At 54.3% G+C, this 18,392-nt stretch overlaps 1 protein-coding gene across 1 annotated transcript; it reads left to right on the forward strand.

The window, feature by feature from the left end:
* The first annotated feature begins 446 nt into the window (after window positions 1-446).
* ADAD2 (adenosine deaminase domain containing 2) lies at window positions 447-7,111 on the forward strand. The gene is made up of 10 exons (XM_036909403.2): window positions 447-931; window positions 4,636-4,776; window positions 5,073-5,120; window positions 5,210-5,335; window positions 5,423-5,573; window positions 5,656-5,823; window positions 5,942-6,171; window positions 6,263-6,503; window positions 6,782-6,902; window positions 6,981-7,111. Exons 1-10 carry the CDS (start codon window positions 466-468, stop codon window positions 7,083-7,085), a joined length of 1,797 nt encoding a protein of 598 aa, XP_036765298.2. The 5' UTR covers window positions 447-465; the 3' UTR covers window positions 7,086-7,111.
* Window positions 7,112-18,392: the final 11,281 nt, after the last annotated feature.

An 18,392-nucleotide genomic window follows, 5' to 3' on the forward strand; every position in this document is an offset into this window, starting at 1 on the left:
GGACCCCAGACTCAGCTGAGTGGTTGGGGGCAGGCTGGTGTGACGGGTGTGGCTTGGAGCATCCTAGGGTAGGAGCAGGGCAAGGCACTCAATCTGGAACCCTACATCCCTTCCCTGGTCTTCATTTTCCTAGGACCACTGAAGGCTGACAGGAGCACCTCCTTTCTGGGTCCCCAGCCTCACACCCAAAATCCCATGCAGAAAGTGTGATGTTGGCCAGGTGACCACTTAACCCATCCTCTACATCCGGCCACTGCTGTCCAAGAGACTAGCCTTCCCATTGGCTGGGTGCACTGTCCACCACTGCTCTGTGGGCTCTCATTGGCCAGCGGTGAGGTGGGGCGGAGCTCGCCATGCGCTGTCTGCAGAGCCTCGTGCTTCTCCAGCAAGGCCAGACCAGTGCGTGTAAAAGGTCACGGGTGACGCGACATCAGGGCCCACTCCCCCCTGTTGCCCGCATCCGCCATGGCTTCGCTGGCCAGCACAGTCCCAGGCGCGGATGACAGTGGCCGTAGGAAGCCCCGCCTGGCGGCTTCTTTGCAAATCAGCCCCGGGCCCAGACCCTGGCCGCCTTCGGCCTGCCTGGGCCAAGATCCCTGGGAACCAGAGTCTGCGCCAGCCCCCAGCGCAGAAGACGATGAGGCGGGCGGGCAGCCCCAGGCCTCGTTGGCGAGGGACGGTGGGCCTGGGGCAGGGCCCGGAGTCGGGGAACTGGGGGCGGCCCTGGAGCGGGAAGACTCCGTGGAGGGGATAGGGAGGTCCCCGAGGGTCTCTGTCCTGCCCGCGGGGCCCTCCAGGGACTTCCTGACAGCAGCCAGACAGCTGGGCCTGCAGCTCAAAGACCCGCCGCCCGAACAGGCCGTGGCCTTGCTCACGCAGTATGCCGTTAGTCTGGGCATCTCGCTGATCTTCAGAGAGGACAACACAGCAGGTGAGGCCTGGGGCCCTGGGATGGCAGAGCTCCTCCGGCTTACCCCAGGTGAAGGGGGGACCGGGGGCTGCGCGTGACCCTCAGGCTGAGACAGACCCTCGCTACGCCAGGCATCTAACTGTGCCAGGGTCATGTCAGGGTGAACACTATCTCCAGCTGAGGTTTGGGGAATTTAAAGGACATGCCCCCAGGCTACCCAGACTTTCAGCAAGTTTATTTCAGGTCCAGTTATATGCAATTACAGTTGCCTTGCCAGCATTGGAGATACCTGAGTGAGGGCCAGCCTGTCTTAAAAGACACTGTCAAACACAGTTTAATAATAACAACAGGGCATAGAGGTGTGGTGATTACCATGTCCTTTCCTCTTCCTCAGCACATCCGTCCCACCCTGGGCTCAGACACAGACATACAGAGCCATACACCAGGTCCAAAATGTAGGTTCCCAACTGTAAACCTTCCCAGTTTCTAAGGAGATAGCACGAGAATTATCCCTCGATCTGTTGGGAGCATTTGTAAAACTACCTAAGAGAACCCCAAATGAATAGCTCAGAAAGAAAGAATGTATTAAAAATGTACCTGGGATTTATTTTAATCAGGTATGGTAAGACAGCAGACATAGAGATGATTGCATGAGGGAAAAGTTTGTACACACGGATCCCTAGAAGCAGGAGGCACAGCTTGCCGTGCAGAGCCACATGGGAAAGGCCCGGAGTGGGTCAGGGGGCAGACAAGAGGGGAGAGCACAGCCAGAGGCTTTAATGGGGTTTTCTCAGGAAGGAATGGTGTTTTCTCAAGGCAGAGTAAATAGGCTAAGTAAATTAAGGGAGGATTGAGTAAAGAAGACGCTGAGTAAGTTTAGGGGTTTATTGGGGTGGCCCTAGTCGCCTAGTACCTGGCCCTGGGGTGATTTAGGGTATGGCTGATACCGGCTTGTATGAGAGTTTGGTAGTTGGGGTGTGATCTCTGGATTGGCTGGTTTCGGTGTCACAGGTGTGCTCACAGGGAAGTCATTTGGTATTTCTAGGAATTAGCCCTGGGGGAGCAGCAGTCGCTCCAGGATTAAGGCCCCAAATTTAGAAGCATCAAGAATACAGAAAGTAAGAAAATAGACTCGTACAGATGGTAATAGCTGACATTCCTGAGTTCTGGGTGATGGGCTAGGCACTTTTGAAGGGCTTCAGACACATCAGTACATTGAGTGCTCACTGCCGTTCCTTAAGAGGCACACAATGCTGTTACCACCACTCTGTAGACGGGAAGGCAGGCCAGAGAGGTGTGGCTGTGCGGCAGTGTGAACCCAGGCAGGCTGGTATCAGAGCTGAACCCCTGGACTGTATCACCTCTCCCTTCCCCTTTCCCTTGTTCCCCTGAGAGCCCACCGCCAAGGTCTTTAGTCATTCATTTTATTTTGATAACATTTCAAAGAATAGTATAAAAGAACTACAACCTCTTCACCCAGATTCTCCAGTTAATATTTGCCACATTGCTTTGCATATGTGTCTATTTCTCCCCCTGTATATTTATTTATGTAAAAGTGTCCCCATTTTTTCTGAAAAATCTGAAAGTTGATTTATGCCTTAAACATTTCAGTGTGCATTTCCCAAGAACGGGGATATCGGCTTATGTAACTACAGTACAATGATCAAATCCTGGAAAACGGAGCATTGACCTAATTTCCACTCACCTTCAAATTTTGCCCATTGTCCCAATAATGACCGTTTTTTCCCAGCCCGGCATGGATGATCACGTTTGGCTGTCACACGTCTTTAATCTCCTTTTATCTGAAACAGTTCCTGGGTCTGTCTTTGTCTCCAGAACATTGACGTTTTCTGTGGAGTGAGGGTGGTGGTTCTGTTCAGTGGCCTCCCACGTGGGCTTGTTTCCTCAGGCTGGGGTTCAGGTTGCGTGTTAGGGCAGGAGCGCATGTGGTAACCTTGTGTCCCAGGCTGCACAGCCCCCGAGATCTGTGGGGTGTTTGTCCTGCCGCTGACCGTGCTAGCTGCGGGGGCTTGATGGGTGGCACCCCAGGTGTCTTCCCCTTTGTGGCTCATCAGTTATCCATGGGGGGCATGTAGGGACAGTGTGAGGGTACTGTTCCCAGAATGTCGTCAGCTTGTGGCTTTAGCACCCTCCGAGGATTGTCGCTAGACTTGACTATTGCATCACCGCGCTGGGTGCTGCGTGGTGGTGTTCCGGTGCCTGCGTTCCTTCCGCATCTTCTAGTCGGCATTTGTGATGCCCTTTTAAAGTAGGTCTTTGTCTCCAGAACATTGACGTTTTCTGTGGAGTGAGGGTGGTGGTTCTGTTCAGTGGCCTCCGACGTGGGCTTGTTTCCTCAGGCTGGGTTTCCTGAGTTTCAGGGCTGGTGGGGAGAGCTGAACTGCGGGTCCTCTGCTAAAAGGGCAGTCCTTTGGGGAAACAGATAGCAGCAAGTGTCTGCAAGCACAGGGATTGAAACAAGTTGATGCCCTTTGACCAAGTGACCCTAGGCCCGGGATTGTCACCCGCCTCTTTTGTGTCATAAGTTACCCCGGAAAGGATAGTGTTTGGTAGAGAAAATTTTCCAAAGTAGGAAAGAAATGGAGCAGTGTGTCTGGGGGAGGTAGGGCGTGTGCTGTGCCCAGGGCCTGCATCCTGGGAATAGTGTGGCCCTCGATTTGGTTCCTGGCACCACCCAGGCCCACTGCCTGCCCTGGTGTGCCTCCTCTGTAAAATGGTATGGACCTGTTTCAGAGGGACTTGAGATCTCTGAGTGGCCGTGGGCCTCAGAGGCATGTGCTGTGCCCCGTGCAGGGGACCACCTGAAGGGACTCTCCTGGTCATTCTGGTGGTCCTTGCTGTGGGGGGTCAGGAGGGCTTCTAGGTAGGTACTCTTGCTATAGACATCTCTGCTGCAAGCATTTTTACCCCAGACATTTTCACTGCATGACTATGGCCATAAAAGATAGAAAAATAGTGAAAATTTGGTTTCATTGCTCCACTGATGCAGTGCTCTCATTTTATATGATATAAATCTCAGCCTTCACAATGGTCTGTACAGTGGCACAGAGTTTGAACCCACCTTTTCCAAAGAACTCTGGGATGTCTATCAACGGACACAGGACAAGAGACCAGAAAGAAACCACATGGAAGACTTTGACGATGCAATGCAAAACTTGTTGCAAATATGCATCCTAGTACTTGGAAACCGACACCCCTCCTAATGAAGAAAGTTATTTTAGTGAAAACAAAGTGTGATGCTGAAAGAAGAGACCATCAATAGGCAGCAAAACCATATAATGTAATACTGTGAAGGGCAGGCTTTGAAGACAAGGGCTCAGGTGTGACGCACAAAATAAAGTCAGTTATTTGCCCAGAGTTACTGCAAAGCTACACAATACACTCTGAACATATTCAAATATCTTGTATTTATGTTAAAGTCATCTTAATTTTGTTTTCATGTTTCTTTATGCCCTTTTTAATGAATGTCCCTCTCATTTTTTGTCATTTTATCTTTTAGGGCAAAATTGCCTCACAGCCAATTAGTTATTCAGCAAAGATTCTGGCAGGGAAAGGACCAGACAGGGTCTGGGGCAACGTAGGGTCTGGGGCAATGTAGCTGAGTGGCTGTGCCTCAGATGGGGCAGGGGCTGTGGTGCTCCTAGAAAGGGCCCACAGTGGGGAGGGGGTGCAGCTCGCCACTTCACAGCCCCCTCCTTCTGCAGACCCCTGCTGCCCCTTCTCCATGTGCGCTGAACTGGACGGGGTGGTCTGCGCCTCGGGCTCCGCCAACAGCGAGCTGGAGGCCAAGCAGCAGGCCGCTGTCTCTGCCCTTCACTACATCCGGAGTCAGCTGGGGAGCCTAGGTAAGGGGGACAGGTGGCCCAGGTGACTGAGTGCCAGCTGGGTGTGGGGGGGAGGGCTGGGTACCTGCAGTGACCATCTGGACATCAGGAGCTGGCCTGCAGGGAGCTAGGTGGAGGGGACCTGGCTGACCTCTACTGATATCCTTGGAAGCCTGCCCACCCTGGGGGCAGAGACTGTGAGAGAGGCAGCCTAGGGACTTTTGCCCTCTGGAAGATGCCCCCCACCCTTCTTGGCTTCCCAAGGGACAGGAGGGCAGACCCCAGCACTACGAAGACCCGTCCCCTGTCTCTTCCAGAACCCTCAAAGACCCCCGGCAGGCCTCCATTCACCTCCCTGAGTGTAGGTAGGTAGGCCCCTGCTGACCTGCTCCCCATGGTGAGGGAAGGGGCACAGCCTGTGGTGCCCCACCTCCTCCCTCTCCGCTCTGTGCAGAGAACATTCTGACCCATGAGCAGCGCTGCGCGGCCGTGGTCAGCACTGGCTTTGACCGCCTGGTGGATAAGACGTCGCCCTACCAGGCCTGTAGGGGGACTGTGGCTGCCGTCATCCTGGAGAGAGGTGGGGGTTGCCCTGCTCCCCCTGTGTCGATGGGCCCCCGTGGGCTCCTTGCCTTAGGGAGGGCCGTGTCTGCCTCCTTCCCTCCAGAGGTCCCAGGCACCAGGGCCCACGCCCACGAGATCTACGAGCTGGTGGCGCTGGGCACTGGTGGCGGCAGCTGCACGGGCCGGCTGGAGTTCTCAGGCCGGCAGCTGCATGACTGCCACAGTCTGGCTGTGGCCCGCCGGGCCCTGGTGAGGTGAGGGACAGGCACAGTAGGCACCCTGCCAGAACCCCGGGCAGGACGAGGCAGCGCCCAACTCCTCTGCCCTCTCCCCCAGGTTCCTGTTTCGGCAGCTTCTGCTGGTGACACAGGGGGGCCCCAAGGGCAAGGAGAAGTCCGTGCTGGCCCCCCAGCCTGGGCCAGGGCCCCCCTTTGCCCTCAAGCCCAGGATCTTCCTGCATCTCTATATCAGCAACACCCCCAAGGGAGCTGCCCACGACATCTAGTATGTGGGGAGCCCCAGTGGGGCCCGGCTTGGCTGAGGAGGGAGAGCAGGTGCGGCGGGGTCAGAGGGTGGCCCTGAGTTGCGTCCTGCGCCCCGTTCCCTCCTCCTGCCTCTGCAGCCTCCCGCCGTCCTCCGAGGGCCATCTCCTGCACAGCAGCCCCTGCCGCCTGCAGGCCCACATCCAGGGGGACCTGAAGCCCGTGTGCTACGTGGCACCTGCGCTTCGCTACACCCACGTTGGCTGCCTCTCAGCCAGCGACAAGTTGGCCCGCTGGGTTGTGCTGGGGCTGGGTGGTGCCTTGCTGGGCCACTTTCTGCCTCCGCTCTATGCCACCAGCCTTGTCCTGGGTGAGGGCCCTGAGGGGCTTGAGGGCAGAAGGTGGGCTCTGGGCGGTGTGGGAGAGACTCAGCACTCTCTCCCATGTCTCTGTCCCCACAGCCGACCCCTGCCATGACCCCCAGACTCTGAGCAGGGCCATCCACACCCGGCCCTGCCTAGATGGGGTCTCGGGGCCATGTGTGCCACCTCCCTATGCCCGAACCACGCTGCACCTGTTTGCAGGGCCCTCTGTGGCCCCCTCCAACCCCACCCCTACCTGCCACAGCCTGAGCCTCAACTGGAGCTTGGGGGACCCGGATGTCGAGGTTGTGGATGTAGCCACCGGGCGTGTGAAGGCCGAGTGAGGAGGACGTGTGGGTGGGCTGGGGGGGCAGGGTCCCACGGGGTCCCACCCAACTCCCCGTGGGTTACAGGGTGCGTCCAGTCGCCAGCTTGGGTTCCAGTCCCAGCTCAGCCTCTTAGCAGCTGTGTGACTGTGGCTGGGGCTTCGGCACCCACCCTGTCACTCCTTTAAGATGGTCCTGGCGAGGAAGGAGGTGGTGAGGGTCACGGTTCGGGCCTGCCAGCTCAGCCCTCCCCTCCCTCCTGGGTCTCCACTCTGTTTCTCTCCACCTCCAGTGCTGACCTTGGGCCTCCCTCCCGCCTCTGCAAGGCAGCCTTCCTCAGCGCCTTCCGCCAGGCTGCCCAGGCTCTCGGGAGGTCCCACCTCCTGGCCCTGGAGACCTATGAGGCAGCCAAGGTCAGCCCCACCCCTCCGGCCCTCCTCCCCCTGCACCCAGGGAGCTCCCCCTCCAGGTCCTCTCCTCTCCCACCCTAGGCCGGGTCCTACCGAGAGGCTCGCCGGCAGCTGTCTCTGCTCCTGGACCAGCAGGGCCTGGGTGCTTGGCCCTCGAAACCCCTGGTGGGCAAATTCAGAAACTAAAGCAGACCTCCAGAGAGTGGGGGTCCCTGAGCTGGAGGCGTGCTGATTGGGGGGTGGGGGAGAGATGGGGGAATTGGGACTGGAGTGGGGAGAGGGCCTCGGAGGGGTCAGGGCTGCTGCACGTTTGGGCTTCAATAAAGAAGTTGTTTCTGGTGCTCCTCTGTGTCATGGGATTTTTGGGGTGAAGGGGCAGCCTGGAGCCCTTTGGTCTGTGAAGAAGGAAGCCCCTGTGGCTGCCCTCGGCTGCATCCCCTCCTCACGGAATTGCCTCATGGTTGCCCCACCTGGTTCCCTCGCCTACCAGCCTGCCTGCCAGGGGCTGTGCTGTCCTGGGGCTGGGCTCTTGGCAAAGAGGGTGGAGCGTTTCCTCCCTGGGCATGATGGAGGCTCTAGGTCCCTTCCCAGGGCTCAGACCTGGACGGTGGTTGGGAAGGGTGGCTCCCGCTCTGGGTCCCAGGCAGACAAGCCAGAGGCTTAGCTCATGGGTCTGTACAGCCCTGGAGCAAGGGGGCAGGGTGGGGTGTGCAGGCATGGGTGGGTCCTGTCAGGAGGGGAGGCAGGTGCCTAGGCAGGCAGCAGCCCCAGCCCCTGTCCTTAGGGCCCTCTGGGTTTCTGCCAGCAGGTAGGGCCCAGACACCCTTCCACTGGGCTTGCAGGTGGCCTGTGGTGAAGAGCATCCTCTCAAATTTACATCCACCCGGAAGCTGTGAAAGTGACCTTGCTCAGGGTTGGGTGTGTGCAGATGCCATCAAGTAAAGGTGAGGTCACACTGGAGTAGGGTGGCCCCAAGTCCAATGATTGAGTCCTTATAAGGATAGATGCACAGAGAGACGCACAGAGGGGAGGAGGCCACATGGAGATGGAGGCAGAGACAGGAGGGAGGCTGCACAAGCCAGAGAAGGCCAAGGAGTCTGGAAATCACCTGGAGCTGGGGTAGAGGCGTGCATGGCTCTCTCCCTCGAGTCTCAGGAAGGAACCAGCCCCGCCAGGATCTTGCCTTCAGACTTGTGGCCTCCAGAGCTGCTTCAAGGCAGCCAACTGGTGGTATTTTGCCATGGCGGCCCTGGGAGGCTAACAGAGGAGGTTGTTCAGACTTCGATGTCAGCCTGTCTTGCCAATGGGTTTCAGCCCCAGGCAAGTTCACTATGGGGTCACTGTGACCAAAGGAAATGACAGTAAAATGTTCCTTCTGGGTGAAAGGGTTATACCAACTTTATTTCCACAGTGGCAGGTCAATCACTGAAATCCTATTCACTCAGAGCAAGTCTAGTCTGTATGCAGCAAGCCGGTCTCTGCCTCTGGGCGCCTTTGTCCGCACAGCCGTCCTCTGGGCCTCTGTCCTCGACGCTGCCGCCATTCCAGTCTCTGCTCTGCTCTCCTGCAGCCTTGCAGCCCTGCCACCTTGTCACCCAGACCACTGGGTGGAGCACTTTATATAGAGTCAATAACAACGTATTGCCCACAAGTGTGCAGTGAGCTAGCCGACCAGGGCCAGGTGAGAATCCTGGCCACAGGAACTCTTGTTTTATCCACACAGCCCTTTCTCTGTGCAGCCCCAGCTGTGTACCAGGTAAGTCATGTGCCTGCCCAAGCCTGTCTGCCCAGTGTGGGGAGGCCAGAGCCTGCCTCACAAGGCCAGATTGGTGGTTCTCCAGCTTCCTCCAGGGGGCTGCGGTGAGTGGGGGACTGTCAGGCTCTCTGAGGACCTTGGGTGGGGAGAGAAGACAGTGTACGTGGCACACACACACAAGCACACACACACACAGCGTATGCACGTGTCTGCAAACCTGGGTACCTCCCCAGCCTGGGCAGTGTCTGCAGAGAAGGGTAACAGGCAGCTTCGAAGTCTGGGGACCTGAAGCCACGGGTGGTTGAGGACCATTGCCAGTGCCCCAGCTCCCACCCTATGGCTTGAGGCGCCCTGTACCCCCAGCAGTTTCGGAGTTCAGAACTAGAGACTGCTTTCTCAGGTGGGCCTTGGGAAGCTGGGTCAGCATTCAGCCAGGTGTAGATAAAGTGAAAGTTCCTATGGCCACAGTTCTCACCTGGCCCTCGTTGGCCTGCTCACTGCACATGTATGAACAATACATTGTTATTGATTCTATGTACAGAGCTTCACCCAGTGCTCTAGGCTGCACAGCTACTGCACGGCTGCTGCACGGCTGCAGGGCTGATGGAGGGCAGAGACTGGAGTGGTGGCAGCGCGGAGGACAGACACTGAGACAGCTGCGGGGATGGAGAGGCCCAGAGACAGAGACCAGCTTGCTGCCTGCAGACTCGCTCTGAGTGGACAGGATTCTAGTGATTAACCTGCCACCATGGGAATAAAGTTGGGTATAAACCCTTTCACCTCAAGAACGCTCCATCGTCATTCCTTGGTCTCCCTGAGTTCATAGTGAACTTGCCCGGGGCTGAAACCCACCGGCCAGACACCAGGCCGGTGCCCTGCCCCGGTGCCTGCTCCCTCCAGGCCTCCGGGCCGCCTCTCTGCCTCTCAGTGTGTGAGGCCTGGCCAGCAGCCTAACCTCCGTGTGCTTTGGTCACCTCACCCAGGGAAAGTACGGAAGGCAGTGTGCCCCCTGCGGGCCTGGGCTTTCCCTCCGCTTGTGCGCTGGCCTCCTGCTCTCTGCCTTTGGACCAACACCCTGGCCAAGGAGGGGGAAATCCCAGGGAGGCAGCGGTAGACGAAACAGCTGACGGTTTGAGGGATCCAGTAGGCCCCGCACCCTGGGCCCTCCCTACGGTTACATGTAAGCCTCCCACCAGCTGTGCACAGTACGGCCACTATCCCCGCCCCCCACCATCTCACAGGTGAGGAAACTCACAGGGACGGTGGGGAAACGTCAGGAAGGGCAGCCGTCCCTGGGAGGCTCTGACTTCAGAGCGCTGCAGCCCCAGTCAAGGCCTCGGCTGCCGCTGGGCGGGCTTCTGTACCTGCACAGAACTCCCAACTTCTTCTAGAAAAGGCAGGAGGGCTCCTAATGCTCCTGGCGGCCCGGAAGCCTTGCTGTGCTGCCTCCGAAGGTGGGAGGTGCCATCTTTGCCTTTGAGTGGCAGCTGCAGGAGGGCGGGAAGATGGCTGCTGGGCAGCCGAGGCAGGACAGGTGTTGGAGTGAGCATGTGTGACGGAGGGGGTGGATTAGAGGGAGGCAAATTTGAGCTGGGAGGGAGGGTCTCAAAAGCCAGCTAAGCACTGATTTTTCTGTTTAACTGAGAAAACTGCGAAGTTATTTACTGTGTTTTTTTTTTTTAAGTTCTCAGGCCAACTTTGAAAGAATGATTTCTCATGGTTATTTTTTTTCAGGGATGGACAGGATTTTGAAAACACCCTAGCCTATTAATTAGCCCATTTATTACACATTGTTTTCCCCAAGAGATAATTTAAATTGATTTAGTTTTTGCACTGTTGACAACCAGGTCCAGAAATATGCCAGCCGTTCCAACTGCAGTTTTATGCAATGAGCCTTTTGGTATTCATTCATCACATAATCACTGGGTAAACAAGTTATTCAAAATGACATTAACTGTGCTGAGTTCTGCCAAGTAAGGAATATTTGTCCCACATTGCATAAATCTGCCCTTCCAGTCCTTTCCTCCCAAGACAGCCCTCATTACACAAACCTGCTCAGTTCCTTTGAATCAGCTCATTTATATCGCAGGGCCCTGATGAACGCTGTTTTGAAGTGGAGTCTGTTAATGTCGTCTGGGCCTAATCCCCCTGGGGTGAAGTTTTGCCAACAACAGCATATTTAAATTGAGAGGTGATGTAATCTAGCTGGGCACCCCTGGAGCTGCCCCTCCTCCAGGCAACCTTGGCCCTCACCCCCTCCTCCCTCCCTGCAGCCCTGGGCTCTGGGCATCTCTCCTTCCCCCCTGAGGGGTCTCCCACAAGGAAGATGCCTGACGAACAAGTGCTGGATGGAGAAGTGATGAGTCACAGCAACTCCTCCTTCTGGGAGGGGACTCCTTGGAGAGAACAGGAACCCTGCTCTAAAACACAGCTTTAAGAGGCATTTTGAACATTCCCGCTGTATTGTGGGCCCTTTTTCTCTGTCCCGTAGAGCCAGTCCCTAGGTTAATACGAACCTAGAGAAAGAGGGTCTGCTCTGCCAATGGTCACCCTGCTCCATGGCTCAGCACCGACGGGACAGGTTTCCGAGTCCATGCTAAGGACAGGTTCTGGAGCCAGCACCCCTGAGTTGGAATCCTGACTGTCTGTCTCCCTTACTGTCAGTGGGAACTGTTCAGTGCCTCAGTTTCCTTGCTGGTTAAAGGGGGGCTAACAGGGCCCCCTTCACACAGCTGCTTTGTGGATAGAAATGAGATAAGGTGCATAAAGCCTTGGCCCAGAGCCTCATATGGAGGAGATCCTCAGAGACTGGGGATTTTATTCTATAGGTGTTTAAAACCCACCGGCTAGCTGAGCAGGTGAGTGCGTGAGACCCAGCGCAGAGCCAGTGGTCAACCAGGGCCTTCCTCTGTGTCAGGAAGCCTGCTTCTAATAAAAAACAAGCATTCTAGCTCTAGAACACTATCTTACAGAGACTATTAGATCTTAGCATTGGTTTTGTAGTGAGAGACAGAACCCCAAATAGCCCATTTGGGAAAATACGTGCTCGTGGACAGGGATTTCACGAAGGCAGTAGGAAGTAGAGATTAAGAGCAAGGATTTAGGAGCCTGACAGGCTAGGTTTGAATCCTGAATCCATCACTGGCAGCCAGTGACCTTTGAATATTCATCTAACCTCCCTGTGCCTCAGTTTCTTCATCTGTAAAATGGGGATAATAGTATTGTCTTGCCAATGGGTTTCAGCCCCAGGCAAGTTTGCTATGGATTCAATGTGACCAAAGAAATTGACAGCAAATGTTCTTTGGGGTGAAAGGGTTTATTACCCGGCTTGTTCTCCGGGTAGTAGGTTGAGCGCTAGCATCTCTGCCTCTGCCCAGAGCACTGGGCCGAGCTCTCTATATAGCGCAACAATAGCTTATTGCCTAAAGGTGGGGAAGCGGTAGCCTAGCAACAGGCCAGTTACATCATCAGGTGGTTTAAGTTCAGTGAGGATCCTGGCCATAGGAACCCCAACTTCCCCGCAAGTACCTTCCTCAGAAGGTGTCTGTGAGGATCACAGAAGGTGCCTGTGAAGTGATGGGCAGGAAGTGACATGCAGCCAACACCACAGATGCTGTGATTGTCCCGATAGATGCAGTTACTGCACAGCACCTATTTCTGTCTCTTCTGAAATGGTCCCCTGATTTTCCTTGGGGAAACCTTGTCCTCCCTGTTCTTAGCCATTGGTTGGGTGGGACTGAGCCTATCTTCTGCTCCAGGGTGAGCCCTGACTCATATAATCCAATCAGTAGAGCCACAGTGGCTGATTCAGGGAGGCAGCCATAACCCACTCAGAGCCAGTAAGACTCAAGGAAAGCACATGCTCGGGATTGTGGGGAACAAAAGTTTTCTCTCCTCTATAGGCTTGGTGGAATGAGGGTGTGAGACTTGGAACTTGTGTAACAATCTTGTGGCCATGAGGAGAGTCTGGGGTGAAACTGATAGACCCAGGGAGGCAGAGGAAAAATACAGAGAATCCAAGCATTTGTTTGACATTGATCAAACACCTGGAACAAACCACACCTGATCTCCATATGGTTGTTCAGTTATAAGAGCCAATGAGTCTCCTTTGGTTTGTCTGCCTGCTTGTTTAATAAAGTCTGAATAAGGTTTCTTGTACTTGGAAACAAAACATTCGTAACTGATATTTATAGGTGTGTTCTAGACAGTGTTTAGAGCTGTTACTGTTGGGACTCTGGAATGGGAGTCTGATATGAGGGTGAAATTAGCTTTCATACAATAAGTCCTTGGCATTTTCCTGGGTACACTGCTTCCCAGAGAACTGAAGGGCCCCACGCCCTAGACTGGCTACCCTCCCCTCCCTGTCTCACTTCTCTCCTGCCAACCAGAGTTTGTTGGGGTCTCCTCCCAAATAAACTACCTGCACATAAGTCTTTGTCTCAGGGCTCGCTTCTGGGAGAACCAAGACAGACCTTAGAAGCCTGTCCAAATGCTGCACCTCTGCGTCTGCACATGAGTTTCATCATTCTGCTGCCCTCTTACTGTCTATGACTTGCCATACGCCATGCTTGTCCCATTCCTTTCCTTCCCGACTTCAGGGCTCCGCCTTCCTGCTCCTGCCCCACCCCTCTCAGGCCCACACCAGCATTGGCCTCATGAGTGGCCATGTCCTCCATGCTAGAAGACCACTGGGCGCATGGCAGGCACTTAAGTTCTTCCCCAGACCCCAGCCATTGCCAGCCCCCGGACTTCTGAGGGGGTCTTGGCAGTAACCCAGGGGTGGATGACCCCTGACCCTCCACCCCTCCCTCTGTGGCACCCTCCCACGCCCCACCTTCCCCCACATTTCAAGGGCCCCTACAGGCCCTGTGACTGGACGTGCCCCAATACACTGGAGAAGCCACAACACCACTTCTTAATATTGTTTAATTGCTCTCAGAGATGCTGAGGGTGGCAGAGCCTGAAGCTTAGCTAGGAAGGTGCCAGGTGAAACTGCTGAGCTGTCCAGGGGGGCTTATTTCAAGTCGGTCATTGGCCGAATACAATGGAAGCCTTTGGAACAGCAGGACTGGCCAATTTTAGCTTGGAACACTCACATTTGTTCCATTCCCAAGTTGCCCTCGGCTTTGTCCCCCTCTGAGCAAAGGTGAGTTGTGGAAGTCATGCCTGTTCTGCAAGTCTGCTGCAGAGGCCGGGCTGGGCTGGGCAGCAGCCACAGGGCCTTTGTTTTGTTTTATTTTTAACTGACATTGTGTTTCTGGAAGTGCCCCTGGTTAGCTGTCAGATGCTGGGTGAGGCAGGCCGGGGCAGGAATCAGAGGCAAGGAGCTGAAGCACTTGGCTGGGCTGGCTATGTCACCTCTGGGGCTATGTGACTGGCCACATTACGTCACCTCTGTGAGCCTTCACACCCACACTTGTAAAGTGGGCAGGTTGTACCCACTGGCCATAAAAGTCCTGTGGCTCTAAGAATCTGTGGGCCAGCCCCCTAGCAGTAGAGAAGATGGAAATCGCCTGGAGCTGGAAATTTGCACTGAGCCTTGGAGACTAGTTCTTCCTTAAGGGGACATACCTCCTCCCTACAGAGGCCATCTGGGGTGGCCTGTGCATGCCCACCCTCTGGCACATTCTTTCTGGTCTGCATGGATCAGATTGGGCTAATGTCCAGGCTGGCACTTGTTAGCTCACCTTCCCATTTTCATTCACAACTCTGCCAGCATTTCCTAAAGTCACCTCCCAAACAAGGGGCTCATGTGTCACCAGTGAGGTCCATGGCACCCCCAAATATGACATCCCTAGATGGACACAACCTCATGATGCAGTGTCTGCCAGGGAATGCACAGTTTCAATCTGAACACAAGGAGACACAGGATGAAGCACATTCTATTCAAAGGGCAGCACTATAGTCACCCAAAATTTCAATGTCACTACATTGAAAAGAGGCTGTGGCAATGGTCCAGATTACAGGGGCTAAAGAGATAGAATGCATAAATGCAATACCCCATCCTGGGCTGGACCTGCCCTGGAGGGGAAAGGAAGGCTGTAAAGGATATTATTAGGTCAATGGACAAATTCAGAACAGACAATAGATTATATTAAAATATTGCATCAAAGCCACAGGTGCTGGCATTGATAACTGTACTGTGGTTCTGTGAGAGAATCTCCTCGTTCTTAGGATTGACACACCAAAGTATTTGGGGTCTCCTCGGCTCTTCATCTACAGTAAAGGAGTTGGTAGACCTCAGAGCTTCCTACCCTTTTATTTCTGTGGGGGGGTCATGGAGTCCTTTGAGCATTGGATGAAATCACTGAACAGCTTGCACTGCACATGACACACACACGCGCTGCTGCTCATCATCCCCAGAGGTTCACAGAGCTCTTGTGGAAACTCTCACAAAGGATTCTGGGACTGACAGTCTTCTTGGGGGGCCTTCCAGTTCTCACAGTCTAAAGTTCTGCAAGCAAAGGGCCATGATATAGCCAGCTACTCTCAAAGGTCCAGGAAGACACACTATGTATAAACAATACAAAAAATAGAGCAAATGATAAAGCAACTGGGACAAAATGTTTAAAAATAAGAGATGTATTCAGGTATTCTACATACCAGTTTTGTTCTTGCAGTGTTTGTGTGTGAGTTTGACATTTTTGCAAATAAAATGTTCAAAAATCAATTGCCCGGTGACTAGTGATCATTCAGTAAGTGATGACTATCATTAGCACATCAATATGAGGAAAAGCAGGGAGGTAGTTTAATGCCACCGGAGAAAGGCATGCAGTCAGACACAGGGGGTGCAAAGCTGCAGGGTGGAGGTGAGGACCCCAGGTGGGATGGGTAGGAATGTATCCAGTAGCTGCTAGACAGAAATCCTAGTGAACTTCTATCAAACTTGACCTACCTGCTGATTTTTGCTAAGGCAGCAATCCTGTGGCTAGTCAGGGACCATGGTTTGTTTATATCCTTCCTCTCTTCTTGTTTCTTACCTGCTCTTCTACATTGGTGAAATGAACTCTTCTTCCCAGAATCACAGATTGTGAAGCTGAGAGGGACCTTAACACCGACATAGTCCAACCTGTCCATGGGATCAATGAAAAAAGGAAGGGCCAGCAAAGTCAATTTTCACGTCCACTGCTATACAAGGGGAGGGTGAGTGCTGGTGGTACCTCAAGATAGCCTGTTTACTCTGCTTGGAAGGACATGGCCAAGTGTTACAATCTTGCCTTGAATATTTTCTTCGAAGGTTTGAGCACTGTTTAAGATGAGTCTAAGAGCTGTAGCATGAAACTAGGAAGAGTTTTCTGCTAGAATCAGGACACTTGGACCTAACGAAACCAAATGGCTGTGTGGCTTTGGGCAGGTGGCTTTCCCTCTCTGAGCCTTGGGCTCTCCATCTTAAAATGCAGTATTTGATTTACTTGAAAATTTCCTATCCTTTTTGAGGGATCATGGATTCCTCTGAGGATCTGATTAAATTGTTCAAAGCTGTGCACTTGAGATGCACATAATCTCTAGAGGTTCACAGAGCCCCTCATGGAAACTCCCTGCTTAGACTTGCATCTGGTGGGCTGTCCAGTTAGCAACTTCTCAGGTCCTTAAAAGCCTTCAAACTAGCCAGTGGGTTAAGCCCCAGTTGCACAATGTTGAATTAACCCACCTATCCTAATGTCACTTCTCGGGTTCAGCTCTGACTGCCTAGAGAGATGTTGAATGACCATTTTAAAGTTACCTGTGGGATCTGTGACACGGCACGAAAATGCTTGAGGTTAAAGGCTGTTTGCTCTTCGCCTTCAGCTGGAAATTTCTACCTTTGGCTGCGGTCATGCCCACTGGCCGCAGGGAAAACAAGCCTTTCTGGGACCGGCAAGACTCCTCTCAGCCAATGGGTATGAAGAGATAGCCTAGCAACGTTACCTCCATCCAATCAGCATGGAGGAAGGGCTGCTCTGTCAGGCTATGCCCGGTGAGAAAAAATACAGCGTTTAATTAAGCCCCACATAATGCACAAGCAATTCCAATTTTCCACTTCTAATTTGGTAGAGGGTTTCCACTGGGCCTTACGACACTATAGAATCTCATGATGGTGTTGGTGGGCTCACCTAGTTTCCTTTGAGTTCTGGCCCATTTTTGTCCAGATGCCTGGTGCGTGAATCAGGAAAATGGATATGCCTGAGTGGAAGGCAGCCACAGGATGCGCAGAGCTGGAGGGGGGAATTAGCGCCCTAGGCGCGCGGCACGGCAGAGGGAGGGCTGGCTGTGAGGCCCCACATGGGTCCCAGGCCCTCTGCTGGTTGCTGAGGCCTCTTCCCTGGTTCCGAGGGTGAGTTCACCACCTCAGTGCAATGGGCCTCGGTGGGCGCTGACTGGAGGTGGGGAGGGTGTCTGGAAATTTACATATTCTTTTAAAAATAGTTATTTGCAAGTGTTACATATCCGGATGCTGAGCTCTCTACCCACATAGTGGTCCTGAGGGTCTTCGTGGAACCCCAAACAGAAACCACAGATCTAGCCAAAGCCCACAGTTGACAGAGTGCAAGGGGCCAAGGTCACACGGATTGAAAATCCGGGCCTGAGGCAGCACCCAAGTCATGGGCCCCCAGTGCTCCTGAGCCTCTGCTAGTCACCGGGGGCATGGAGTGGTCCCGGGGTTCTTACAGGAAGAGGGGCTTTCCTTGTGTGCCTGGCCACTGTGCCACTCTGCAAAGAGCCGACTGGGTGAAATGTCAGTGTTAGAATGACTCAGGGGAAGTGCTCCTCTGATTTTTGGGGTCTAGAAGGATGGATACATGGACCCCGGTCAGCTGGGAGGGCAGCCAGAGGAGTCAAAGGGAAGGGGGGGCTCCCCATGAGGCAAAGCCAGCTTGAAGCCAGAGGCTGGTGTGGGGGGCTCCGCTGGACCAGAACTGGCGGCCACGCTGATGCCTGGAGCAACAGTCAGGGGAGGGCATGTGCCTGGCGCATAGTAGGCCTGTGATAAATACTAGAGGATTGAATGAATGGTGATGAAATGTGGATGCCCTTTCACATAAACTACATCAGATCCATGGCTCTCGTCCCCCTCCCTGTCACCCATTTGTATCCCCACGCGCTCTCCCCATGGATTTACAGCCGACGGCGAGGAACTGCTGCTTGTGTCCGTGTCACACATGGGAGGTGCCATCAAGACCTCTCTCAGGTGTGCTCTGCCTGGCGCCAAAGAAAAAAAGGCAAGACACCAGGATGTGGCACCGCCTCGTACAGCTGCTGGGCCCTCACAGCTTGCAGAGCGGCTGCTCTCCTTGCACACAGTCCTGTGGAGTCTCGTCCAGGCACATTGTCCACATCTGCTGCCTGGTCATGTCGTGCCTTCCTCTGGTGTCTCCAAGGTCATGTCGCGCCTTCCTCTGGTGCCTCCAACGGTTACCTTCCATCTGCAAGAGTCTGAATCCTCTGCAGAACCTCCTCAGCCCACCACCCTCTCAGCCTGACCCCGTTCCAGTTCGGGGGCCCCACATCCGTCAGCATTCCAGCCCTGCCCCATCTCCGTGGAGCCCCCTGGTGGCAGTTGCTCAGGGTTCATTGCCCTTTCCCCCCTGGCCTCAGCGCGCCCTGCCTTTACCTCAGGTGACCTGGTCCTACATCCTCAGCCTCTGTTGGATGCAAAGGGCTGAATCATTAGTGAATGAATGAATAAGGACATAAATACATCTAAACCTAAGCTGAGGACTTATGCTCTGGCATCAAGGGCCTAAGCTGGGGCGCCA

This window comes from Manis pentadactyla, chromosome 15, assembly GCF_030020395.1.
Source record: "Manis pentadactyla isolate mManPen7 chromosome 15, mManPen7.hap1, whole genome shotgun sequence".
Lineage (NCBI taxonomy): Eukaryota > Metazoa > Chordata > Mammalia > Pholidota > Manidae > Manis > Manis pentadactyla.